Genomic DNA, 27,815 nt, shown 5'->3' on the forward strand with positions numbered 1-27,815 from the left:
GGTCCCCCCTCCGGTCCCCCTCATAGCAGCCCCTCCTAACTCCATAGATGTGGGATCCAATGTGCTGGGTAATAGAACGGGCGGACCCCGATCCAGACGTCCATGGGAGGCCAACAGGTTATCCAGCCGGATAGACAAGTTCACCAGCTGGTCCAGGTTGAGAGTAGTGTCCCTGCAGGCTAGCTCCCTACGAACGTCCTCACGTAAACTACACCTGTAGTGGTCGATCAGGGCCCGCTCACTCCATCCCACACCAGCTGCCAGAGTTCGGAAGTCCAGTGCGAACTCTTGAGCGCTCCTCATCCCCTGTCTTAGATGAAACAATCTCTCTCCCGCCGCTCTCCCTTCAGGTGGTTGATCAAAAACTGCCTGGAAGCGGCGGGAGAAGTCCTCGTAGTCATCCAGAGTCGAACCTTCCCTTCCCCAGATGGTGTTGGCCCACTCCAGGGCTTTTCCAGTCATGCAGGAGATGAGAGCGCCCACTTTCTCGCGTCCGGAAGGAGCCGGCTAAACAGCTGTCAGGTAGAGCTCTTGCTGGAGTAGGATCCATGGCACCCGGCAACTGATCCGTCATACACTCTTGGGAGCGAGAGCTGAATCCCACTGGGACTTGACGACGGAGGGGTGGACATCGGTGTAGGTTTAGGCGCGGGTGGAGGTGTAGTAGCGTTGACAGGAAAGCTTCCTCTCTCCCATCTGTCCATAGTTTGCAACACGCGATCCATGGCTGTCCCTAGCCGGTTTAACATGATCGCGTGCTGCTGAACGCGCTCCTCTACTGGGAGAGAAGGGCTGGCTGTACCTGCTGACTCCATTTGAATGGTCCATGATTCTGTCAGCGATTGGGTGCAGAGTGAAAGCGGAGTCAGGTGCAGGACACAGGTATAGAGTAATCCAACTGAGTTTACTAAAATAATAAAGCCAAATTCCAAATAGGAACATACAACACAACTCTAACACAAACAAAACCACTAACGACATGAACAATCATGGACAGAACAGAAATGTATGTCAGATGGTTAAATAGGGAATGTAATGGGGGAATGTAAAACAGGTGTGTTTGTAATCAGACAATGCTACCCTCTTCCTATTGGCTACTTAGCGTATTCAAGCCTGTCTCAAAATACTACACTGCCCCTTTAAGAAAATAAAAAGCTCAATGTGCATATGTTGCTACATGCAGCTTTTGCTTTGATCTCAAAACAAGCTCATCTACTCACTACCGCTCATGCTGTAAACACAGTCCAGTTCTAAGTAAATGGCACAGATCCATATATGGCAATGGTCTATTTGCATATAGGCCTACTGCAGCTCTGATTGTTTATGCCGCACCGGTCTGTGTAGAGTACGGGCTGAGTAGTCCGTGTCAATGCAATAGAATCCTACTCCGATGCTTTCTGCCTACAACAAAATATATTGCATAGTTTGTTTTGTTTCAGTATGTTGCACTGAAAATGGCTAATATTGCGTTGATTCAATCACAATTGCCAAGGTAAAGGGAAAAGTTGATAGTGTTATCAGGAAAAACTCTAGAACAGTGGTCAACAACCATTTCTGGGGCAAGATTACTTTGTGAGTCAAAATGCAAGCCGGGATCTATAGCTCAGATTTTTTTACAACATGACTTAAAAAACGTAAGCCTATGCAACATTAACCCATTAAAAACAGTACTGTAGCAATGAGGTTTGTGCAGTAAGCTATAGGCCCAATACAATATCACCGCATATTAGCTTGAATTGCCCTTCCAATGCATTGTTGTTCGGGACATGTTTTTAAATTATAATTCAAAATTTGAGGTAGACTATATGATCACACCGGTAATAGATCCGTTGTTATATTACTTGTGAGGCACAGCTGAGTGAGCATACATTTATATAATTAGCTTTTTATTTTTATTTTACTGGGCTGATGGTGCCTGTATCTGATGGTCAGTCTCAGTAGAGGGAGAGAGCTTTCCCTTTCCTCAGTAGACCAAAAAGAGACACCGTCTTCCAGCTGATGACAAAACTCGAGTCGCACCGCATTATTTTGTTGTTGTTACTCCTATGAACAGAGAAAGTGAAATACTCCTCGATATTAAAAAAGACCCAAGCCACTAATAATAACAACAACGCAAGCCTATAGATACACGTTCCTACTCATTCATTACTGCTGCAGTGCTTGTTGTAGCTCTGAGTGGAAATAGGAAGAATGAGCATTTTATGGCTGGTAAAAGTGTTGAATACAAAGTGTTGACAGTGCTGAGTAAGAACTTAAACATGAACTCACTCTTTGCTGTATTCGTTGACAGTCTCTCTCTAGTCATGGTTTTAAACATTTTGAAATATCACAGTATCAAATTTGCTGTAGCTTTCTGTTATGCCTGCTACGTTACTGCAAACACGGTGATCTGAGCCATCCGATTGGCCAGCGTTAGGCCCATAGTGCACTTGATTTGCTCCCCGGGCCCGCAAGGACGGCAGAGTTTGTACCTTCAGACACATGAAATGGTTAAAAATGGCAACAGTTCGCCTACCCAGCACGAAGGGCAGCTGAATCGGGTGCACCTACCGCTAACCGCCCAAGATGGATAAAACAAAATAGGAACACAAGGCTTTATCGTTAGTTTTTTTACAGAAATATTTGGCTATCGACTAGGAATGCCTTGTCGATCGACCGGTTGGCGACCACTGCTCTAGAAAGTTGAGTGAAGTTCAATCTCGTGCTTCGCTCTGTGGGCTGATACAGTCTCGAGGCTACTGCGCACGTGCGCAGCTTAGAGTGAACATTGGTAGAGTGCGTACGGCCCAGTATATATCACCTCTATACCAGGCGGTGTCAGAGAAAGGCCCAAACAATTGTCAAAGACTCCATCTACCCAAGTAATAGACTGTTCTCTCTGCTACTGCACAGCAAGTGGTACTGATGCACCAAGTCTGGAACCAACAGGACATTGAACAGCCTCTACCCCCAAGCCATAAGACTGCTAAAAAGTTAGTATGGGTAGATATTGGTTAACTATTTATATATTTGCACGGACCCTTTTTGCACTCTTTTGACTCATCACATATGCTGCTGCTGCTGCTGTTTACTATCTATCCTGTTGCCTAGTGACTTATCCCTAACTTAGCTTATCCCTAACTACAGTGCATTCAGACCCCTTGACTTTTCCCACATTTTGTTATGGTACAGCCTTATTCTAACATTTTTTCAATTTTTTTCTTCCCATCTTCAATCTACACACAATACCCCATAATGACAAAGCAAAAACAGGTTTGTAGAAATGTTTGCAAATGTAAAAAAAAGAAGAACATTCAGCGATACAGTATTAGCATTACCTTGCCCTGAGCATGCACATCTGGGCACTGGTCTCTCCCTCGAGAGCTTTTGTGGTCCCTTGCCGATATAGGCTCGGCTTAGACAGCATCCCATAAATAATTGAGGTGATTGGAAAAGGCTATTTAACGTAGAGCTCTACATAGCTTATTTTGGAACCACAACACTCCTCAGTCCTCTCCCCTGCCTCCGACAGGAAGACACGGTGAGACAAATTAGAGCTGCTCTGCAGCCCGTTGATTCTTAACATGTCATTTAAGATAAGATAAGATTTAATTCAATGAGCATGGTTGTTTGTGTGTAATGTACGAGCGTGCCTGTGTGATTTATTTTGCGGTGTTTGTTTTTGTAAGGGTTGTAAGTGTAACAGTAGCTTTCCTGTCTTATGTGTCTTGCAGGGAAAAAACACACATAAGACACTGGTTTGACACACGCTGAACACGGGGGACACAGAGGGCCTAGAGAGATAGGTCATGGAGTACAGGGCAGACACACAGACAGACGGCGTGAACTGGACGCCCCAGTGTACAGGACCAGCATGCCTCAGATTCCTGATGCTCGTCTGTCCAACCTTCGAGGCCCTGGCCTGGCCTGCCCACCCCTCTGCTTTTCACTGTTTGTCTATATATAGCCATTGCAGGCCTGTGCTCGAATACTATTCGAAAGCATTTCAAGTACTTTAGCTGTGTTTGATTGAGCTTGACTGGCACAATGGGACCATTTTAGAATAGTCTAAACAAGTACAAAAACTGCCTATCGTGTACTCCAGGCAGGCTGAAGCAAATTCTCAAAGTATTTGAAAGATTTAAAATAGTATTTGAACCCAGGTTTGATAGAAAGTAGCGACCCGTCAACATGGAAATCTGCAGTGTCATAGTGTTCATTATTTAGACTGATTCTAGTGGCACTTCTCAGGGTCTGTGCAAGGCGGCTGTTGGAGTGGTAGGAACACTCCAAGTAGCATAAAAACACATTAAGTGTGTGTGTGCACGCGTAAAATGCTGTTATCGAGCATTGAATTGCACTGTAAATGCCTTGCCTTGTTCTCTCTTTTTATCGAGTCTCCCTCAATGATATACTGTGCCAAAGGGATTTTCCGTGTTGAGTAGAGAGGTGGCTGTGGATTGATTTATGCAACATGTATTATAAATCATGTAAATGGTGACCGCCTTGTAAAGAGGGAGAAAGGCTCTCTCATGGGTTTTGACTGTAGGTTCTCCCAGGGTAGAAAGATTCAGGGGAGACATTACAGTACTGTGAAGGTAATGGCGAAAAGGGAGTTCTTCAAGGTACTGTATTTGGTCTCTTCAAAATGTAGAGAGACCAAACAAAGAACGTGCCTATTGCTCACTCAACAAAGTTCCAGTTTATTCTGTGAGTAGCATCGTGGCAGAATGATTGTGAAACAGCTATTCCGAAGACAATTCGCACTTGAAAACACACCGGTTGGACAGCAGTGTCTACCTCATGACATGCTTATTGCATTCCCTTTTTAGAAGTTGTTTTACACGTGTTTACGCTCAGATGACTTGGGTCGCTGTGCGACGCCAGAAGGAAGCATTTGAATGGTTACTCGACAGTAAATCAAGTAATGGTTATATCGGAATTCATTGAGTACATCTGTGCAAATATCGGATTTGCATTTTGAAAAGCACAGCGAGTTAAATTGCAGGTAGCGTGTTAACGTTTGGTTGCTGTGCTTTGCCCCAATTCTGTTTGCAGTCGGGGTATCTGGCATGGAGTTACCAGGCTTGTTGCTCAGGGCCTGTATTCATAAAGCATCTTAGAGTAGGAGTGCTGATCTAGGATCAGGTCCTGTTTGTACATGTCATCTTATTCATGATGATATCAAAGTCCAAACTGATCCTAGATCAGCACTCATACTCTGGGCACGGATGACTAAATGTCAATACCACATAGAATATTATTCAGTGAGACCAACAGAGTGTCTATTCTCTTGGTCTTTGTATCAGCCATCCTTTCTCTGTTGTTGGGAAGCGCAGGGATGCAGGCAGCCAGAATATCACGTCCATAATGTCCCTCGTTTCTATCCACTGCACCAAAACACCATGGAATATTAATTAGCCAAACCTCCCCTGGCCTGCAGCACAACACAAAACAACATCTCTCATTTCCTCCAACTCTTACGCTTTCGCTTACGCTAAGGTTTCATTTGTATTCAGCCTACACACTGCCTGCAGACCGGGCTTTCTTGCACATTTACATCATAGACTCTACACTGTATATACCAACGCTGATTATCAGAGCGGTCGCACTCAGCACTGCTACCCCATTGTGTTGTTGATGACAATAGTCCTCAGCTGTTAATGAGTTTGCTATGATATGCTCCCTCAGGGGTATATGAGAGCAACACAGTTCCTGTCTGTCAAAGACTGTGACCTTTGGATTCTACCTTGTCATATCTAGCCCAGGGAATGTAACACGTACGTGTGTGACTATATGTGAAGTAGGGTAAAATAGTAAGAAGGGGGAGGGGGGGGGGTGAGTGTATTTTTTTCACCTACCAGTGTTGCGGTTGTGTGATGTGTTGGCTGGGGTTCACAACGTTAGTTGAATAACTTTGCTCAATACGACTGCAATTTTCTAACCTGGCTACTAGATCACTGAGAGAGGCAGGGATTGCTTTTTATATCAAAATATCAAATGCAAAGCAATCATAGCTATTGTTAAAGTGGATTGAAAACACTTTCTCATCCACTCAAAAGGGCACATCAGGAGTTTGGTTTTGGGGCATTGTGATATTGTCTCTTCGGGACACTTTGTCTCCACCTCGTGAGTCAGTTTGATCCATTGAGATGTGGTCTGTCTTTGTCTGAAGTCTGTGACGGAGCCAGGGTGGAAAGAGGGGTTAGCTTGATCATTACATAGTTCCAGATTTCTCACTGTCCCATGTGGATGACATCACAAGCTCCCACATTGTCAGAGCATAAGAGGGAGGAGAGAGGGGGAAGGAAAAGGAAGCCCGGTGGTGGTAATTTGGGGTTGTTGAGACTTGAGAGTGACTTCACCCATTTGGCTTTAGCCAAAATAGTCTCAAACCCGCAATTATATATGGGCTCTGCCATCTACTTTTGCTCTCGAATGGGGAAGCTGTGTGATTCCTTCACTCAGTGTTATTCTGTCAGGACATGCAGTTCTGTTTTTAATCTGTGTAGGCTAGGCTTTCAGTTTTGGTTGAACTTATTTTCACTTATTTGTTTGGTTTCACATGGGTTTGTGGTGTGCATCTAATTTGGCCACCTACTAACTCCCCTTATGATGAGGGATTCTAGTTGTCATCCTCTGCACGCTCTCTCTCTCTCTGTCCCTCTTTCTGTTTCTCTCTCCCTTTCTCCATATACCCCCCTTTTTATATCTCCTCTCTCTCTCGCTCTCTCTGTCCCTCTTTCTGTTTCTCTCTCCCTTTCTCCATATACCCCCCTTTTTATATCTCCTCTCTCTCTCGCTCTCTCTGTCCCTCTTTCTGTTTCTCTCTCCCTTTCTCCATATACCCCCCTTTTATATCTCCTCTCTCTCTCGCTCTCTCTGTCCCTCTTTCTGTTTCTCTCTCCCTTTCTCCATATACCCCCTTTTTATATCTCCTCTCTCTCTCGCTCTCTCTGTCCCTCTTTCTGTTTCTCTCTCCCTTTCTCCATATACCCCCCTTTTTATATCTCCTCTCTCTCTCGCTCTCTCTGTCCCTCTTTCTGTTTCTCTCTCCCTTTCCATATATCCCCCCTTTTTATATCTCCTCTCTCTCTTGCTCTCTCCCCCTCTCCATCTCCCTCTCCCCCCTATCTCTGCCCTCGCTCTGTGCCCTCTTTCTGTTTCCTCCTCTCTATATATCTTACCCTCTGACTCTTCTCCCTGTCATTGCAGTGGGTTTGGCAGCAGGCCCAGTGCCACACAATGGCTCCTCTCTCTCTGAGTATATCACTAAGCTCATCCACCTCGCTGGCCCAGTACTTACTTATTTAACAGTGGCAGGCTTTCAAAAGGAGACCGCTGTGTATCTGTCTCATCTCAGCTGGTTGGTATTTTCCATGAGTTGAGCTCTGGCTGGTCTTTTCTATGAGTTGAGCTCTGGCTGGTCTTTTCTATGAATTGAGCTCTGGCTGGTCTTTTCTATGAGTTGAGCTCTGGCTGGTCTTTTCTATGAGTTGAGCTCTGGCTGGTCTTTTCTATGAGTTGAGCTCTGGCTGGTCCTTTCTATGAGTTGAGCTCTGGCTGGTCTTTTCTATGAGTTGAGCTCTGGCTGGTCTTTTCTATGAGTTGAGCTCTGGCTGGTCTTTTCCATGAGTTGAGCTCTGGCTGGTCTTTTCTATGAGTTGAGCTCTGGCTGGTCTTTTCTATGAGTTGAGCTCTGGGCTGGTCTTTTCTATGAGTTGAGCTCTGGCTGGTCTTTTCTATGAGTTGAGCTCTGGCTGGTCTTTTCTATGAGCCGAGCTCTGGCTGGTCTTTTCTATGAGTTAAGCTCTGGCTGGTCTTTTCTATGAGTTGAGCTCTGGCTAGTCTTTTCTATGAGTTGAGCTCTGGCTGGTCTTTTCTATGAGCTGAGCTCTGGCTGGTCTTTTCTATGAGTTGAGCTCTGGCTGGTCTTTTCTATGAGATGAGCTCTGGCTGGTCTTTTCTATGAGTTGAGCTCTGGCTGGTCTTTTCTATGAGCTGAGCTCTGGCTGTTCTTTTCTATGAGCTGAGCTCTGGCTGCTATTTTCTATGAGTTGAGCTCTGGCTGGTCTTTTCTATGAGCTGAGCTCTGGCTGTTCTTTTCTATGAGCTGAGCTCTGGCTGGTATTTTCTATGAGTTGAGCTCTGGCTGGTCTTTTCTATGAGTTGAGCTCTGGCTGGTCTTTTCTATGAGCTGACCTCTGGCTGGTCTTTTCCATGAGCTGAAATCTGGCTGGTCTTTTCCAGAAGGTCTGATGTCTATGTCAACAGAGGGATGCAGGGGAGCTCAGTTATGACTAGAGGAGTAGCTAGGAGGGACTGGAATGCTTCTCGTAAAACCTCAGTACGTTTTTGCTTGAAGTAACCAATATATGTAGCACTCTTGGATGATGTGAATCAATTTAAAGTTTAAATGTCAAATGGTGTTTATATTGATATACAGTGGGGAGAACAAGTATTTGATACACTGCCGATTTTGCAAGTTTTCCTACTTACAAAGCATGCAGAGGTCTGTAATTTTTATCATAGGTACACTTCAACTGTGAGAGACGGAATCTATAACAAAAATCCAGAAAATCACATTGTATGATTTTTAAGTAATTAATTTGCATTTTATTGCATGGCATAAGTATTTGATACATCAGAAAAGCAGAACTTAATATTTGGTACAGAAACCTTCGTTTGCAATTACAGAGATCATACGTTTCCTGTAGTTCTTGACCAGGTTTGCACACACTGCAGCAGGGATTTTGGCCCACTCCTCCATACAGACCTTCTCCAGATCCTTCAGGTTTCGGCGCTGTCGCTGGGCAATACGGACTTTCAGCTCCCTCCAAAGATTTTCTATTGGGTTCAGGTCTGGGGACTGGTTAGGCCACTCCAGGACCTTAAGATGCTTCTTACAAAGCCACTCCTTAGTTGCCCTGGCTGTGTGTTTTGGGTCATTGTCATGCTGGAAGACCCAGCCACGACCCATCTTCAATGCTATTACTGAGGGAAGGAAGTTGTTGGCCAAGATCTCGCGATACATCCATCCTCCCCTCAATACGGTGCAGTCGTCCTGTCCCCTTTGCCGAAAAGCATCCCCAAAGAATGATGTTTCCACCTCCATGCTTCACGGTTGGGATGGTGTTCTTGGGGTTGTACTCATCCTTCTTCTTCCTCCAAACATGGCGAGTGGAGTTTAGACCAAAAAGCTCTATTTCTGTCTCATCAGACCACATTACCTTCTCCCATTCCTCCTCTGGATCATCCAGATGGTCATTGGCAAACTTCAGATGGGCCTGGACATGCGCTGGCTTGAGCAGGGGGACCTTGCGTGCGCTGCAGGATTTTAATCCATGACGGCGTAGTGTGTTACTAATGATTTTCTTTGAGACTGTGGTCCCAGCTCTCTTCAGGTCATTGACCAGGTCCTGCCATGTAGTTCTGGGCTCATCCCTCACCTTCCTCATGATCATTGATGCCCCACGAGGTGAGATCTTGCATGGAGCCCCAGACCGAAGGTGATTGACCGTCATCTTGAACTTCTTCCATTTTCTAATAATTGCGCCAACAGTTGTTGCCTTCTCACCAAGCTGCTTGCCTATTGTCCTGTAGCCCATCCCAGCCTTGTGCAGGTCTACAATTTGATCTCTGATGTCCTTACACAGCTCTCTGGTCTTGGCCAGAACAGGAGGGCTTCTTAAAGAAAAACTAACAGGTCTGTAAGAGCCGGAATTCTTACTGGTTGGTAGGTGATCAAATACTTATGTCATGCAATATAATGCAAATGAATTACTTAAAAATCATACAATGTGATTTTCTGGATTTTTGTTTTAGACTCCGTCTCTCACAGTTGAAGTGTACCTATGATAAAAATACAGACCTCTACATGCTTTGTAAGTAGGAAAACCTGCAAAATCGGCAGTGTATCAAATACTTGTTCTCCCCACTGTACCCTATGCTTCATGGAGTGGGTCCTTCTTTTTTTTCTGGTAATAATGCATTGGTCCTCCCTGTTGACTCTCTAAGCAGCAGATTGCCCGAATGCCAGTCTTATTTTCATCACTGCCTCCAGCAGAGCATAACATGTGTAATTCACACAGGTTTCGCTCGGGCCAGGTGCCTGCCAGCATCCCACAAAAATACATAGTGTATGTGATGGAGGAGGTCTGGTCAGCTGTGTCTGTCTCTCTGTGCCAGGTGTGTGTCTCCTAGGCCTTTCTAGGGAGTTTTTCCTAGCCACCGTGCAGGTCTACACCTGCATTGCTTGCTGTTTGGGGTTTTAGGCGGGCTTTCTGTACGGCACTTTGTGACATCAGCTGATGTAAGAAGGGCTTTATAAATACATTTGATTGATTGATTGAGGTAGACTGTACGACAGATGGCAGGTGACTGAGAACGACAATGTCAATATGGAGGAGACTTGTTCCCATAGAAATAGAATGGCTAGATGGGCATGACCATTCTAGTCATTCAATTTCTATACCCGCCGACTGTTCAGTATCAGAGTACAATTCAAAACAATATAGCTATACTATATAGGCTACATGCAACTAGGTTCGATACTAAGTACATCATAATGACTTCCCAAAGTCATACACTATTTGCTTCTTCCAGCATTGCTGCGCTGTGTGGCATTATCATACTTGCCACTGTGTTGCACAGAAGAGAGTACATCTCCTGTCTGTGGTCCTTTGTGACATACCTCCTCAGCCGTCATTGTTTTTAGCCCTGAATGAATCATTTAAAGCACGTTGCCCCAGTGTTTACCCTGAGAGACTATGTGGAAGAAACTCGGCTCAATGCTGAGTGTTGCATAAGGAATGTAGGGCGACAGTGCTGAGTGGACAAAGGAGCCAAATATTCCCCCCTAGGACTTTGTGAGGCCTCCAGAGCCTGGGCAAAGTTATGTTTGAGCAGGGAGCTTCAGGCTCAAGCTGCCAAGTGTGAGTCACACTGCCACTGAGGCACTGACCCAGTCGTAGAGCTCTCGCAACCAACACGCTGTCCAACACCCTGTCCAACTGTTTCTATCCCTAAAGGTTTTTGCAGGTGCAACCTGTGATTCCATTGTGGTCACAGGATGAAATACACACACAATCAAGGCCCAATTAAGCTGTACACACACAATAACAAACTTTGTGCCACCTAATCCGTGTTCAGTATACAGTAGACAGACAATACTTTTTAGTATGAAACTACACCTTTAAAATGTTCTGTTTGGCTAAATTAAGGATGACTTTTGTCATAAAGAGAGGAACCTGCATGTATTTTGTCCCCACCCTCTCTAAATCAATCCGCTCCTCCCCAGTAGAATCATCAAGAGGCAGACAGGCAATTGCCTTGTTTGTTCTGCCAGGGAGAGAATTCACTCAGCCCTGACTGTCAATGAATCAGCCGGACGTTCTGGGAGAGGAGCGTGGGGTAAAGTTAGAGAAGCAGACCAGCGAACCGAGATCTTGTAGCTATTAGAGTGCTTAGTGGACTAAGCATATCTTGAGTCATTTAGACTCTTAAGGTTTGCCAGTGGGTGAGATGTATAGTGGGGCAAAAAAGTATTTAGTCAGCCACCAATTGTGCAAGTTCTCCCACTTAATAAGATTAGAGAGGCCTGTAATTTTCATCTTAGGTACAATCCAAAAAATCCAGAAAATCACATTGTAGGATTTTTAATGAATTTATTTGCAAATTATGGTGGAAAATAAGTATTTGGTCAATAACAAAAATTTATCTCAATACTTTGTTATATACCCTTTGTTGACAATGACAGAGGTCAAACGTTTTCTGTAAGTCTTCACAAGGTTCTCACACACTGTTGCTGTTATTTTGGCCCATTCCTCCATGCAGATCTCCTCTAGAGCAGTGATGTTTTGGGGCTGTTGCTGGGCAACACAGATTTTCAACTCCCTCCAAAGATGTTCTATGGGGTTGAGATCTGGAGACTGGTAGGCCCCGCCAGAACCTTGAAATGCTTCTTATGAAGCCAGTCCTTCGTTCCCCGGCGGTGTGTTTGGGATCATTGTCATGCTGAAAGACCCAGCCACGTTTCATCTTCAATGCCCTTGCTGATGGAAGAAGGTTTTCACTCAAAATCTCACGATACATGGCCCCATTCATTATTTCCTTTACACGGATCAGTCGTCCTGGTCCCTTTGCAGAAAAACAGCCCCAAAGCATGATGTTTCCACCCCATGCTTCACAGTAGGTATGGTGTTCTTTGGATGCAACTCAGCATTCGTTGTCCTCCAAACACGACGAGTTGAGTTTTTACCAAAAAGTTATATTTTGGTTTCATCTGACCATATGACATTCTCCCAATCTTCTTCTGGATCATCCAAATGCTCTCTAGCAAACTTCAGACAGGCCTGGACATGTACTGACTTAAGCAGGGGGACACGTCTGGCACTGCAGGATTTGAGTCCCTGGCGATGTAGTGTGTTACTGATGGTAGGCTTTGTTACTTTGGTCCCAGCTCTCTGCAGGTCATTCACTAGGTCCCCCCGTGTGGTTCTGGGATTTTTGCTCACCGTTCTTGTGATAATTTTGACCCCACGGGGTGAGATCTTGAGTTGAGCCCCAGATCGAGGGAGATTATCAGTGGTCTTGTATGTCTTCCATTTCCTAATAATTGCTCCCACAGTTGATTTCTTCAAACCAAGCTGCTTACCTATTGCAGATTCAGTCTTCCTGCCTGGTGCAGGTCTACAATTTTGTTTCTGGTGTCCTTTGACAGCTCTTTTATCTTGGCCATAGTGGAGTTTGGAGTGTGACTGTTTGAGGTTGTGGACAGGTGTCTTTTATACTGATAACAAGTTCAAACAGGTGCCATTAATACAGGTAACGAGTGGAGGACAGAGGAGCCTCTTAAAGAAGAAGTTACAGGTCTGTGAGAGACAGAAATCTTGCTTGTTTGTAGGTGACCAAATACTTATTTTCCACCATAATTTGCAAATAAATTAATTAAAAATGCTACAATGTGATTTTCTGGATTTTTTTCTTCTCATTTTGACTGTCATAGTTGAAGTGTACCTATGATCAAAATTACAGGCCTCTCTCATCTTTTTAAGTGGGAGAACTTGCACAATTGGTGGCTGACTAAATACTTTTTTGCCCCACTGTATATCATGTCGTTATTGTCATGATGTGCTTTATCATTCTTGTGTGTTTATTGTTTTACATTATCGAGGCTGAGAGTTAGTTGAGTAGCTCAGCAGAGACCACAATGCATTTTGATCTCATACTATGACTTGCTGGTACAGTATGTATGTACAGTGAACTGCAGGTATTTGCGTTACGATCATTTGCATGTTATGGGATCCTAAGCATTTTATGATCATAAGCATTGTGCTATATAAAGTTCCTCCATGGACAAGGGGTTTCCTAATCAACCTTGAATCCACCTGTTGCCCCTGTTACCTTCTAGAGACTATAAAGTAGAGCAATACAACATCACTCAGACCCACTTCCAGACAAGCTGCTGTTTTAGAATGAGGACAGGCTGAATTCCATCACTATATTGTGGTGTGTTAACGCTTCTCACTCTGCCATTTTCTCACCTGGCTTCTTCCTCTCTCTTTCTCCGACCAGCTCCCCACCCGGCTCAGGACCCAAACTCCACAAAGGAAGACGCTGAGGGGTTGACAAGCCCCTATAAAACAGGCCCAGCCCAGATAATGGAAACCTACACGAAGAAGGACAAAGAAAAGAAAGTGGGGACCCACACAAAACTGGACGTCATCCCGAAGTCACCTGCTACACCGACGTTGCCCATGCCTGGCTCAAGTCCTAGCCCCAAACCTAATAAAGGTAAGTCGCCCTATAATGTGGTGTTACCAGTAACAAAGGAAATGGTGTGAAAATGGCTGCCCATCAGCATTGGTGTAAAGTACTTAAGTAAAAATAATTGAAAGTACTACCAAATAAGTTTTTGGGGGTATCTGTACTTTACTTTAAAATTTATATTTTTGAAAACGTTAATTTTTTACTTCACTACATTCCTAAAGAAAATAATGTGCTTTTTACTCCATACATTTTCCCTGACACCTTAAAGTAATTGTTACATTTGGAATGCTTAGCAGGACAGGACAATTGTCAAATTCAAGCACTTATCAAGTGAACATCCCTGGTCATCCCTACTGACTCTGATCTGGCGGACTCACTAAACACGAATACTTCATTTGCAAAGATGCCTGAGTGTGGAACCGTGCCCCTGGCTATCCGTCAATAAAACAAAACAAGAAAACAGTGCCGTCTGGTTTGCTGAATATAAGCAATTTGAAATGATTTATACTTTTACTTTTACTACTTAAGTATATTTTGCAGTTACATTTACTTTCGATACCTTAGTATATTTAAAACCAAATACTTTTAGACTTTTACCTAAGTAGTATTTTACTGGGTGACTTTCACTTTTACTTGAGTCATTTTCTATTAAGTTTCTTTACATTTATGCAAGTATGACAATTGGGTACTTTTTCCACCTATGCCCATTAGTATGTGTTTCTATCTACCATAGAGCATTTGAAGTAGTTTATGACCATTTTCAGGGGTATGAACACAAACACAGCATTAGATGTCCATGATTGTGTAATAAAGGCTATCTTCCTGTGATTATTGAGCAATTACCTCAGCACTCAAGTGATGTCATCCGACCCCTCGGGGGGAAAAAATGGTTCAGTCCAGAATGATCCTGACCACAGGCTTTCAGTGCTGGGGATAAACCCAATAGACCGGTTGCTAGTTACAGCGCTTACAGCTCACATGACAAAATCCATTAAGCTAGAATTGTTTTGCAGTAGGTTTATAGAATTTGGCCAAAATGATTTTTGTTTGTTGTTGTTGTAATTTCTGATGCAATGTTGAGTGGATGACTAATGCTATTTGTGTGTAGCTCAGTTGGTAGAGCATGGCACGCCAGGGTTGTGAGTTCTATTCCCACGGGGGAACAGTATGAAAATGTATGCACTCACTAATGTAAATCGCTCTGGACAAGAATGTATTTGCTAACAGGCTAATCGCTAACAGGCTATAGCTAGCCTGCTTGCTAATCACCTCCGGTCTCTAATAAAAGTTGGAGGAATTAATCTGACTGGGCATCACATTTCACTGAGTGATGCCAGGGGGGGCATTTAGCCTAGCTTGACCCTCTGTTGCACCACCACCACATTTGTTTCCACAATGCCACTACTTGTCCTGGCCCCAGCACTGTAGCACATGCAAACACTAAGAAATATGTTTGGGGGGATTTGTGAACATAGTCTTACTTCCTTTCTGCCCATTTTATTATTTGCCCATTCATCTATTGATTGTGGTCATGGTCTATTTAACTGTAGCGTGAGGTGGCAGAGCTAATCCAAATGAGTTCTACTGACTAACTTCCCCAGATGATCACAGTAACACCAAATTAGAATACTGGTTTTGGTGTGCCAGATCCGATACAGTCAGATCAAGGAGCTCATTTTAGCGACATTCTAATTGAACTGCAGGATCCCTCAGTAGATAACAGATCTCAGATCAGCTTTTGTAAAGTAAAATATATTGGTAGCAATTTACTTAAAGCCGACAGGTATAATGCTTTATAACCTATCATAAGCCTTTGTAGTGTCTTATGACAAGGGTTATAATGTTATGTCTCTGGGAGGTCTGTTGGAAGCATTTGAGCACCAATAAGTCAACACACTTCTGAGACAGCACATTCTAAAAGGGCTTTTGTCACTTCCTCTCCATCAGGTTGCCTTTCTGCTCAGTCATGCAAGCTAACTTCTGTGTTATATCTTACCCTGAGGGTAGGAGGAAAAGGACGAGAAACAGTCTGCAGCTCTTAATTAGCTCAATTAAATGGCAAGGCATGCATTTGGGAGCACTACCGCCATAATGTCCGCTTTAATTATACTTTGGCACATCTCAGCCTTGGGTCTGACAGCTCATGGCACTTGGCCACCAGCGGTCCGTTGCCTCCCGGGAGGTTTTCAAGAGATCATTAAAGGGCCAGGGATTTTACTCTTCACTGTCAGGGGGCCCTGCTGCTTCAGTTCAGCCAACCACACACACACGCACATGCAGACACACACGCACACGCACACACACACACACACACACACACACACAAACACAAACACACACACACACCTCCCCCAAACCCCTCTCCATGGCACTTGTTAATTGTTGCTATGGAGAATTGTTTTTTACTGTAACACTTTCTTGTGGATTTCCCATGGACATAAATACAGTGCCTTCAGAAAGTATTCACACCCCTTGTCTTTTTCCACATTTTGTTGTGTTACAGCTTTCAATTTAAAATGGATTAGATGTTTTGTCACAGGCCTCCACACAATACCGCATAATGTCAAAGTAGAATCATGTTTTTGGAAATTTTAACAAATGTTTGAGTCAATAAGTATTCAACCCCTTTGTTATGGCAAGCCTAAATAAGTTCAGGAGTAAATGTTAGTCATACGAATGAGACCAAGGCGCAGCGTGGTATGCGTACATTCTACTTTATCTAAAGAATGAAACACTGAACAAACTAACAAAACAAACCGTGAAGCGATATGAATAGTGCAGACAGGCAACTAAACATAGAACAAGATCCCACAAACACCAACGGGAAATGGCTACCTAAATATGATCCTCAATCAGAGACAACAATAAACAGCTGCCTCTGATTGGGAACCATATCAGGCCACCATAAACATACAAATACCTAGACCTACCAAACCCTAGACATACAAAAACCCTTAGACAATACAAAACCCCTAGACAATACAAAACTAGCGTATCCACCCTAGTCACACCCTGACCTAACCAAAATATAAAGAAAACAGAGATATCTCAGGTCAGGGCGTGACAACATCATCTCTGAACCCCACACATACAATTATCTGCAAGGTCCCTCATTCAAGCAGGGAATTTCAAACACAGATTCAGTCACAAAGACCAGGGATGTTTTCCAATGCTCCGCAAAGAAGGGCACCTAAAAAAAGCAGACATTGAATATTCATTTTGAATATTCATATTTATTCATTACAATTTGGATGGTGCATCAATACACCCAGTCACTACAAAGATAAAGGCGTCCTTCCTAACTCAGTTGCCGGAGAGGAAGGAAACCTCTCAGGGATTTCACCATGAGGCAAAGGGTGAAAGTTTCAGAGTTTAATAGCTGTGATAGGAGCAAACTGAGGATGGATCAAAAACACCGTCGTTTCTCCACAATACTAACTAACCTAATTGACAGAGTGAAAAGAAGGAAGCCTGTACACAAAACAATAGCCTAAAACACAAGGCCAAATCTACACTGGATTTGCGTACCAAGAAGACAATGAATGTTCCTAAGAGACCAAGTTACAGTTTTGACTTTAATCTGCTTGAAAATCTATGGTGAGACTTAAATGGTTTTCTAGCAATGATCAACAGCCAATTTGATAGAGCTTGAAGATTTTTGTAATAATTCAAATATTGCACAATCCAGGTGTGCAAAGAAAGCTCTTAGAGACTTACAAAGAAATAATCACAGATGTCATCGCCGCCAAAGGTGATTCTAACCTGTATTGACTCAGGCGTGTGAATGCTTACATAAATGAGATATTTCTGTATTTCATGTTCAAAAAATGTGCACAAATTTCTAAAAACATGTTTTCACCATTATCATTATGGGCTATTGTGTGTAGATTGGTAAATTCAGGCGGTAACACAACAAAATATGAAATAATATGAATGCTTACTGAAGGCACTGTATAGCCAGAAAACTATGCCCATCTTTGTCCAATGAGAGAAGTGGTCAATTTTAAAGGATACCCATTGGATATGCCCGGACAAAAGTTCCCTATACATTCAACTCGGAACCCAGAACCAAATCCTTTGTCTTTACAGTCTGCCATGACATCTATGGATCAAACTGCTCCTCTATTCCTTTCAAAAAGGCAAGTAAAACAGATGACAGAGAACCATATTGTTGAGATTTGAGGAGTACGCTGCTAACAGTCTGGAACCCAAACACGCTGCAGTGTTTCTGGGTCAGCTTGATTCTGTTTCTGTCTCGGAGGCTCCTGTAGGTGACTCATCGTGATGGTCAGGGCCTACACACACACACACACACACACACACACACACACACACACACTAGCGCTTCTTACAGCACTATACATAATCAGACGTAGTTTCAAAGTGGGTCAGAGGATATTATAGGGAGGCCGCTGCTGTTCTGTCCTGTCTGGCGGATTGTTTCAGCACTGTGAGGATTGTGTTTGAATGTGTTAGAATCCACTGAAGTATGAATCGTGACATGGATGTACAACATATGGTCTGTGTATGGAAGGAATGGATGGAAGATGACGCTGGAAGCCTTCACACACACAGTAGAATTCAACTTGGCCAGTTAAATGCCGATCAATTGTCGCGAAACGTTAGTAATTGGTGCTTGGCATTTGAGAATGACATCATAGTAATTACGGTATGGTGTTTTCATCCAGGGAGTTGTTGCTTAGGTCGTAATTATGCAATGAATCATATGCGGCATGATCGTCTAATTATATGAATTGTTTTTTTGATTATCATTCAAAAGCAATTGGGGTGAAATTGGTAATTGGTTATGGCTCGGTGGCAGTGTTCCACATGGAATCCATAGCAGACAACCCAGAAGGGTGCAGTAGAATTCCTGTAACAGTAGGACTATGCTCTCCAGGCATGAGTTAAGGTGCTCAGAGGAATGCAGACACCAGAGATGCTACAGTGGGAAAAGATGAATCGACACTTTTTCCAGTCAGCAACCAATCAGAGACTTTTGAACATACACAGTGACTTGCAAGACAGCTCTGCTTGAAGATCAAAGAGGACCTCTATAGAAATGGATTGTTCTGATGTACAATGTTTTTTTTTGTCTGGAAGTTGGACAAAGAACATCTCTCCCTTCTCCAACGTGGTTGTTTATGTGGTTCACATTTCCTATAAGCCACTAACGTCTACATTGAATGCTGAAAGAACATGGTTGACTTGGCACAAGTGAAAAATAAACCCTGTTTATAGCCATATCCTGTCTAGGTTTAGGTGTGTTACTTAACTGAATGCAATTACATGTTCGATCATGAATCCTCACCAGGACACTGTAGACAAGGTGTGCCATGGTGTGACTAACCACCAGTCCTAATCAGAGTGTTTTCCCACATTGCTCATTCACTTCTATTAGACACTAGGGTGGAGTCTATCTGGCTCTGGCTCTGGGAAAGTTGCCAGATTTGACTGCCAGCGTCCAGTGTTTTATCGCTCTGCAGATGTGGGGCTGGATTGGGGCTCTTTTCTCTGTGTACAATGACCTCTCACATTCACTTCCTCACTCTTTCTCTCGTTGTCTCATTCTCACCCTAGATGCAGTGAAGTCAGAGGACAGACAGAAGCTGGCCAAGGAGCGGAGAGAGGAGAAGGCCAAATATCTGGGTAAGCTGAGATGGAGGTTGAGAGGAGGAAACTCTGTACACAGGGAGAGGATGCCCCCTAGTGTTGGGGGGTAAGGGGTGGTGGCAGATTTAGTTGTAGGTTGTGTCTGCGTTGGCTTTGTTTTCAGGCCAACACATGGTGTGCACATGTATCGCATAAACATTTGGGGAAACGTTGAAGGAACGTCAAACCAACCTAGGCTGTGGCTCAAGCTCAAGCTGAGCACTTCAGTGAGAACGAAAACCAAGCCAATGATTTAGTATTTGGCTTTCAAGAAACATTACAGTTTTCAATGTGCGAGCACCAAATACATGTTCATCTGCATTTTATTAAAACAATAGCCTAGCTAACCCCTTTTTGTTTGAACTCACAAACGCTTTAACGATCCCCAGCTCTGAACATATATGTTTAACCTAACGTCAATTGATACAGACTTATTTTCAATTGATAGTAGCATAAGTCAATGCCCTGCTTCAAGTTGCCTTAACAATTCTCTGGCTCTGTTTCTTTTGTCAGTCAAGATGGCTGCCTGTCACCCGCTTGAGTGTTGTTGTTGGTTTGTTTCACAAGCCACACTGTCCTTGGCTCTAGTGACACCCTGGTGATGTGCACTGCTTTGCATGATTGACAGTTGCTCTTGTCTTCTCTTTCGCCCATCTCCCCTCCAGACAAGCTCGGCCAGATACAAGGTAAACCACACCCTGTGTGTCCGTGGTGGTGGTGGTGGTGGTGGTGGTGGTGATTCTCGTTGTCGTGACCTGCAGTTTTGACCTGTTACCTTGATTGATTTGAACAATTGTGTATGTTTGTTGTTCAATCACCCTCTCTACATTTAAAAAAAAAAAAATAATTTTACTTTCTACATTACCATGGAAATGATTTCTTCACGGTACCAGGCAGCCATTGTGAGTGTACCAATGAGTTTATCAGTCAAGTTGCCAAGGTTAGAGGATCCATGCCCATTCTATTCATTCTATTTCTTTGTGAGCTGCTGCTGCAGGGAGGGGGCGTTGCCTAGGCAACCGAAGACTCGTTTGCTACAACACCTTGCTTGTTTCAACAAAGCGCAACGCTGTAAATTGTCCATGTTACCGCATAAACAGACTCAACCTCATGAATGCTCGGCCGTCCGGTCTTCAGTCAGCTGTTCGTTCCACAAATTTGTATATATATATATTAGATAGTTATGGGGGTTATTTTATTTTCATGACGGTCTTCATCCGTAACCGTCGGTTACACGGTTATATGGTAATTGTACCAGCCCCACATTGTGTTGGTGCACATTTATGTTCGTAGGACGTTAGCCTAGTGTCTACTTCCATCACGTGTTTTCCTTCCATGTTGAGTAAATGATACAAACTAGGTGTTTCCACACAGGTGTTGTCCCTGAGTTAATTAAGCATTTTATCATCCCATCATGTACAAACTTATTGGGCAGGCCGTTTTTTGGGGCATTATTTTAGGTCCCCCTCCATTAGGTCCCCCTCCACAGGCATGAGTGGTCACTGAATGGTTTGATGAGCATGAAAACGATGTAAAACATTTGCCATGGCCGTCTCAGTCATCACATCTCAACCCACTTGGACACTTATGGGAGGTTCTGTAACGGCGCCTGAGACAGCGTTTTCCACCACCATCAACAAAACAACAAATTATGGAATTTATTGTGGAAGAATGGTGTCGCATCCCTCCAAAATAGTTGCAGACACTAGTAGAATCTATGCCAAGGTGCATTGATGCTGTTCTGGCGTCTCGTATTAAGACACTTTATGTCGGTGTTTCCTATATTTTGTCAGTTACCTGTATAATCATATAATTTATGACCACTATATGCAGTTATTTTGCCATTTTATACAGGAATTATAAAGAGAGGATAGGAATCAAAAGTCACATCACCCTTGCTAAACGGCAAATGTGTTTATACTTAATCTCGGGAACCCAGATCCAAATCGCACATTTCCTGGCCAGCTACTTCATGAGTAAACATTTATGTCAACAGTCTGTCATGACAGACACGTTTTTACTATAAAGGTCATGTCCGTTGTCCCGTTGTCACAATTGGGAGTACAAAGCTGGGAGCTGCTTAAGTAAAGAACCTCATAGAAGTAACCTATATGCCTTCTGGTAAATCCAGCCTTCATCATCGTAGTAAAGTGTAGTAGATCTGGGCTAAAATGGGTTATACCATTATGGATCAGTCTAATTGTCAGTCCACTGGGGCAGGAGGCCAGACAGAGGGTTTCTCCCTGATCTAATTCCTTCATTCACCGAGATTCAATCTATAAACTTGTGTTTGCAATCCCAGCTAGGAGGCAATCCCGGGCTAACAAGGCCAGTCTTTTAAAGTATCAACATCTGGAGTGTATTGTGTCTTCTTCAAATGTAGGCTATAAAGTGCAATTTTTTTTTGTGTGTGTTTCCCCCCCCCCCTCAAACGAGATCGGATTTTCTCCCTGTATGTTTTAGTGTTTTGATAGGCCTCTGCTGAGTAGTGCATTAAATGTTCACGAAGCCGCAAGAAGACGTGTTTGGCCCTGTGACCATATGAGTTGTCCGTTCTTGGCTCTCTGTAGAGTGTAATTCATACTTCATGTGGACAGGGAGGGAACAGAACTCAATAACGGATTATTTCCCGGTTCTAGCCGCTGCCTAGCAGACATAGATGTTGAGTGTCAATGTAGGGAAACATTAGGGGAGATGAAGGGAAGATCGTATTTAAGTCACATCCACAGGGGGAATGCAGTGCTGTTGATCTCTTCAATATATACACACACACACACACTTTTTAATTGTCTCAACTGCCACTACGCCATCCTATTCGAACCACGTCAAAACTGATATCAGATCACATGGGGATGTTAATAAATGACCTAAGATCAGTTATTAACTGAACGTATCCATTTAGCGTACAAAATAATTGTCTATTTGACATCAGCATTCAAAACAAAAATCCCTATGGCGTTATCTTTCTCCTACTCCTCGATGCTATGCGTGTTCTAGGCTAGCCCGGCCACTGTGCTGCTCCCTGGCAATGTGCCGAGGTCTCACGTGGGCCTTGTCAGTGTCACACTCACACTGTCACATATTTGACGTGTGAGGGCGGTGTGCAGTCTGTCATGCTCTCACTGTGACAAGTCGCTGTGCCTTTTGAGTCAGTGGAGGCGAGAGCTGTGTAAATCTCCATCCATAGCCAGCCCTGACATGTAGCCTCTGTGGACACTGGAAGCCTCGCTTCTCCTTCCTCTTCCCTTCTCCCACACTCCCTCCTTCTCACTCCCCATACTTCAGATTTCCACAAGGCTGAAACACCGAGACAGTCTACACGCAATTACCTCTGCTGCTAGCCCTCTGCTGCTAGCCCCAGAAGTTAATAATATGCCCTTGCCTTACTGGAGTTAAACTACTTTTATTACATTTGAATTACGTTGAACCGAAATGCACACTCACTGTAGCAGATAAGACGTGGGAACTCATTTTGTTAGCGCTGGGGCCCTCTGGCCTGCTGTGGCATGGTGTGATGGTGCTTTTTGAGCCTACTCCTCTCAAATAAAAGCACAGCTGTGCGCTTTGCGATAAATCTAAGCGTTTGCCTTCAATGTTGCCCCAGTATTCCCCTAATGTAATCGGATAACTACTCGTTTTTGTTGCATCAAGTACCCCCCCCCCCCCAAAAGAAGCTGATCCTTCATTGGGGTTTATTCAATAAAGCAAAAAGATATAGTCGCTTATGTGCAAAGAGAGAGAAGCACCGTGTGTCCCAAATGGCACTCTATGGCCTATTTAGTGCCCTATTTCCCTATAGGGCTCTGGTCATAAAGTAGTGCACTATGCAAGGAATAAGATGCTATTTGAGACGCAGAGGCAGTCATAGAGATGGTGGCATAATACCACCTTATAAGCCCTCTTTGAATGGCTCAGGGGGTGGGGACGCTTACCATATCAAAGTTTATTGTGCAGTTTATTGAAACCGGCGCTTGATGCGATTAACGTGGTAAAGTGTCAGTCCAAGGGTATCAGCCGAACCTTGCATAACACTGCCTCTGTGTCGCTCTGTGCAAAGTGAAGTAATTCAATTTATATCTGAGGGAAAGTGGAATTTCCCTGTTGAAAGAAACACTGGTTCACACACCCGCACTTTAGAGGGATTTGAGATTTTAAAGCACCGTCAACATCAGAGTGAAGAGACATTTGTGTTTTATTTGAAAGTACTTCCAATGCTATTTATCATAGATCTGGTTTTGGAAGAAGTACTGTTTTTTATTGAAACAGATTAAAACACAAGGGACTCCATTTTTTTTTCTGTCCATAGGAAAACAACATTAAAATGTTGGTCAACATCTAACAGTGCAACAGGGCTCTGCCTATCAGCTGCAAGGGTATTTTATTCAAAGAGAGGATATAAGATTCTCAAATAAGTGGGACAGGAAGAGAGAGAATGCTCCCCCACGTGGCTTTCACTTGTCCAGTCATTTCCAATCAGTGATTGCCTCAAGGAAGGGAGAAATGAAGGATGCACTTTTGAAATATTTGAACAGGGCCTCAAAGAGAGAGATTTTGTCCCAATTTTGTTATCTTGCCTCTCTAACCCTCCTGATTTGGTTCTCCCGTAGCGGCGAAGAAGTCCCAATGGCTGGAGAAAGAGGAAAAGGCCCGGCAGCTGAGGGAGAGCCAGCTGGACGAGCGGCGCAGGAAGCTGGAGGAGCAGCGGATCAAGACAGAGAAACGTCGCGCCGCCCTGGAGGAGAGGCAGAAACAGAAACTAGAGAAGAACAAGGTCGGTTTTGAGGGAGAAGTACCTTTAGACGCTAATCTTAAGTCAGTTTAGCATTTTCCTCACTAACGGCAAAGGTTAGTATTGGGGGAGGGGCAGCTGATCCTAGATCTGTTACCTAGGGGAAACTTCAGCCCAGAACGGGTGGTAACACTCCTCACAGCAAGCCAATATTAGAGCCCCGATGATCGTGGGCTCAATCCCCACGTCCGCGTTTCCTGCTTTCCCTTCTACGATCCCCATCTCCCCCATCTATTTCCACACTGTCTCAATGAAGGTCGGAAAAATACTAAAGGAGTGGTGGAATTCCACCCGCCTTAACAAAACAAGAGAATAAGGTGGGTAACAAGAAGAGAATGAGTCAGATAATTATTAACTAGTGCTAACCTAGTATTTCTCCATGTTTGGTATGAAGGAGCGGTATAAGGCTGCCCTCCAGCGGTCCACGAAGAAGACCTGGGCTGAGATCCGCCAGCAGAGACTGTCCTGGGCCGGAGGCCTCGGCCAGAACTCCAGCCAAAGAGAAAGTGAGTACCTACCGCTGAAACAGGAACCCAGAACCAGAGCCCACCGACCCAGACACTGCCCGAAGCCTCTCCTTCCTTCAAAATACAACTGCCTCGCCTACACACACTGGGCACTATCTTGCCGAGCCAAACGACTGTTTTTGGGCTCGGATCATTTCTTTTCACATGGTCCACATACACACACACACACACACACACACACACACGACAGGTGGGTTGATGTCCCTATCAGCTCTTGCTGGGATGTGCTACACTACAGCAGTCTAATTTCCCTGTAGACTGAGGGAACATTGGCTTCATTCCGCAAGGAAATAGCTGGGTAATGACATGGCTGAGGTGAAAATGAGATATCCAGGCATGGTTGAGGTGTATATGTGTGTGTGTGGGGGGGGTTCCCGATCTGTGTTTATGCGACATACTCAAAGGTCATGTTTCTGTAGGGTCTCTGGTGATTCTACGGTGTACCATTTTTTATTTCAAGGATTTTATATTATTCATATTTTATTGAAAGGAATGAAGGGGAGACAGCTAGAATGAATATAAGTAGCGTGAAGGGTTCGACCTGGGATTCGAACCCCCGCAAGCAGGGTTACAGACTGTATGTGCACGACCAACCTCAGGCACATACAGGCTACTGCATGACTGGATGTTTCATTCAGGGTCGTTAACCCCTAGATACAGATAAAGTATTGGTCAACGTGATTCCGTTTGCTGGTACTTTAGAGCCTGCAGTAAGCGGGGCGTTATCAACCATCAACACACCTCAGAATAGTGGGAATTCATGTTTCGCTAGCATTGATTCACGTCGCCAAATCCCCCTTCAAGTCAAATGGAGTCGGTAACAGCAATGTGCTTGGTAAGAGGTGTATGAAGCAGGGATGTCTCTCTCTTTCGCTCTCTCTCTTCCTGCTGTTCTCCACCCCATGCCAACTCTTATGGTCACAATGAACATAGACGTTGGCAAATCTGGGACCCCCCAGCCTCCTCTTTCAGACCCAGTGCTGTCAAAGACCGAAAGGTAGAAGAAAAGAGGAAAAGACTGAACCGTAACAAGCGTTAACAAACAGGATACAGTGGACTACTGAGGATCCAATAGAGTTATTTAGGAAGAGGCAGCAGAATGCTATATTGGCCTGCAGAAAAAAGACCTCTCCCTGCCCATCTCTAACTACAACCCATATCTGACGAGGGACATTTAGGTCAGAGACAGAGACAACCAATTCCCCCATTAACATTAGACTGTACTGTCGTATGTCTAGTGGTATTTAATGAAGGGCACAATGTTCACTCGATTAGTCTCTGTTAGAGGGTCTGGGGGGGGAATGGTGTTTAATCAGTGGGGGTTGTCTTAGTACTTCCCTCCACTAGGTGTCAGTTGTGTTACATGTGTGTCAGTTGTGTTGACTGACGTTGGTATTCGTTTGTGTAGTACATCATGTTGTGGTAACAAAAACACTGTTACTACTTTGTGTACATTCTAACCATGTCATTGCCGGTTCGACATATGTGTTCACAGGCCATTGATAGTCAGTCGTTTTCAGTGTTTTTGGTGTCACTGTTTCACAAACAGTCCAAGTGTATCCATTTTGAATATGAACACCGAACTGAATGACGCATGACCCAGTAGACTCAACACAATATTTCTTTAAATATATATATTTATTTTAGTGGGCAGAAAAAGCTGCGCTATTTCCCTCTACCATCAATTGTCTGTTTTCAGATTGTATTACATTTTTTGGGGGGAGGCTCCTCGAAGTATACTTTGACATGACACTTTGACAGTTAGAATTTCTATTCTGTTTCCCGTCATCTCCATGTGGAAAGGAATGTAAACTAACACTGTCAGATGGGAAACGTTCAACACAGAGATTTTATTCTTTTGTTTCTTTATTGAATCAGAAATAGTTGCCCTCTGGAAATACACCGTTTTGGTATTTGGATGTTTGCTGTATGTATGTACGAGTGTGTGGGGGATTGATTTCACCGTGACACGTCCTGGAGGTCTCCCTCCCCCGTGTTTGAAACAGTGTGACCCACCATCTCTGTGGACTACTCTCTTGGCTTCGCAGGTAGATGCTCGGTGTCGGCGGTCAACCTGCCCAAACACGTGGACTCGGTTATAAACAAGAGACTCTCCAAGTCCTCCGCCACCCTCTGGACCTCCCCCAACAGAAGTAAGACACGTCAGGCCCCCTTTTCCGGGAACGCCCACTTGTCATATCCGTTCCCTCACGTTTTTTTTCTCCAGCGTTTTTTCCCCCTCCCCACTGTCTCCTATCCAATCGCCTGTCTCTGTTCGATGGTTGCCTACCGAATCATTTTCACCTTCCAAATTCAAATCCACCCTAGTTTTTTTCTTCTTCTGTGGTTCATGGGTTATGGTTTTTCTCCCTCCCTCTGCATTCAGCCCCTGCATTTATATACTTCATACTTTGGTGTGAATATATGGGTTCATTTACGCTGTCTTCATATTTTATGTCCCACATTTTTTGGGGGTGTTATTGGGTTATTCATTTGCTGGTGATGGTCATTTCGTGCTCTTTGGTTTGTGTGTCAGCAGATGTTTTTTCACTCACTGGAAAGTCTTGGTCAATGTCTTGAATGGTGATGGTGATGATGATGAGGATGAATGGGTTTTCAGGCCTATGCTAACCCGAAGTAAATACACCGTCCTATGCGGAATCTAGTAACTCATATTCGGAGTTACTCACACAAGTCAGAGGTGTTTCAGTGCACCTAGAACACCACTGCAGGTACAGAGTTCTTTCATAAGTACAGGTCTAAGTAGGTTGCAGTGTGCCGGTGTGAACACATAGGAACTTTAGTGTTTAGAATTTTTTAAAGTCGGCAACTAAAGGATGAGTCAGCGTTTTGAGAGAAAATGCATTCTGAAAACTCCACAGGAACACCTGTGATGCTTGAAAATAGATTAAGGCGACTCTGCTGAAAGCGTAACCCTCTCCCTCTTATCCTCCCTCTCCTTCTCTGCCTCCTCTCCACCTCCCCTGTCTTTCGTCCTCTCTCTCGTCTCTTCCTCTCTGTCTCTACCCCTCTTCTTTCTCCTCTACCCCCTGTTCTTTTGTCTCACTCATTGTCTATCAAAAGCTCACTCCCCTCTC

The 27,815-nt window shown here is 44.0% G+C and overlaps 1 protein-coding gene across 6 annotated transcripts in view; it reads left to right on the top strand.

The window, feature by feature from the left end:
- LOC115105485 (MAP7 domain-containing protein 1-like) overlaps window positions 1–27,815 on the top strand; it is a 67,988-nt gene that overhangs the window by 22,947 nt on the left and 17,226 nt on the right. For 2 of the 6 annotated variants that reach the window (XM_029627592.2, XM_029627602.2), the window contains exons 2-7: window positions 13,555–13,773; window positions 19,330–19,398; window positions 20,067–20,087; window positions 24,009–24,172; window positions 24,585–24,696; window positions 26,766–26,870. In XM_029627592.2, coding sequence (XP_029483452.2) covers window positions 13,555–13,773; window positions 19,330–19,398; window positions 20,067–20,087; window positions 24,009–24,172; window positions 24,585–24,696; window positions 26,766–26,870 — 690 coding nt within the window. Of the gene's footprint in view, window positions 1–2,892; window positions 2,973–13,554; window positions 13,774–19,329; window positions 19,399–20,066; window positions 20,088–24,008; window positions 24,173–24,584; window positions 24,697–26,765; window positions 26,871–27,815 lie in introns of all 6 variants that reach the window. The other 4 variants (XM_065010214.1, XM_029627620.2, XM_029627612.2 and 1 more) reach the window with 4 other exon arrangements.

This window comes from Oncorhynchus nerka, linkage group LG3, assembly GCF_034236695.1.
Source record: "Oncorhynchus nerka isolate Pitt River linkage group LG3, Oner_Uvic_2.0, whole genome shotgun sequence".
In the NCBI taxonomy this organism is placed as follows: domain Eukaryota; kingdom Metazoa; phylum Chordata; class Actinopteri; order Salmoniformes; family Salmonidae; genus Oncorhynchus; species Oncorhynchus nerka.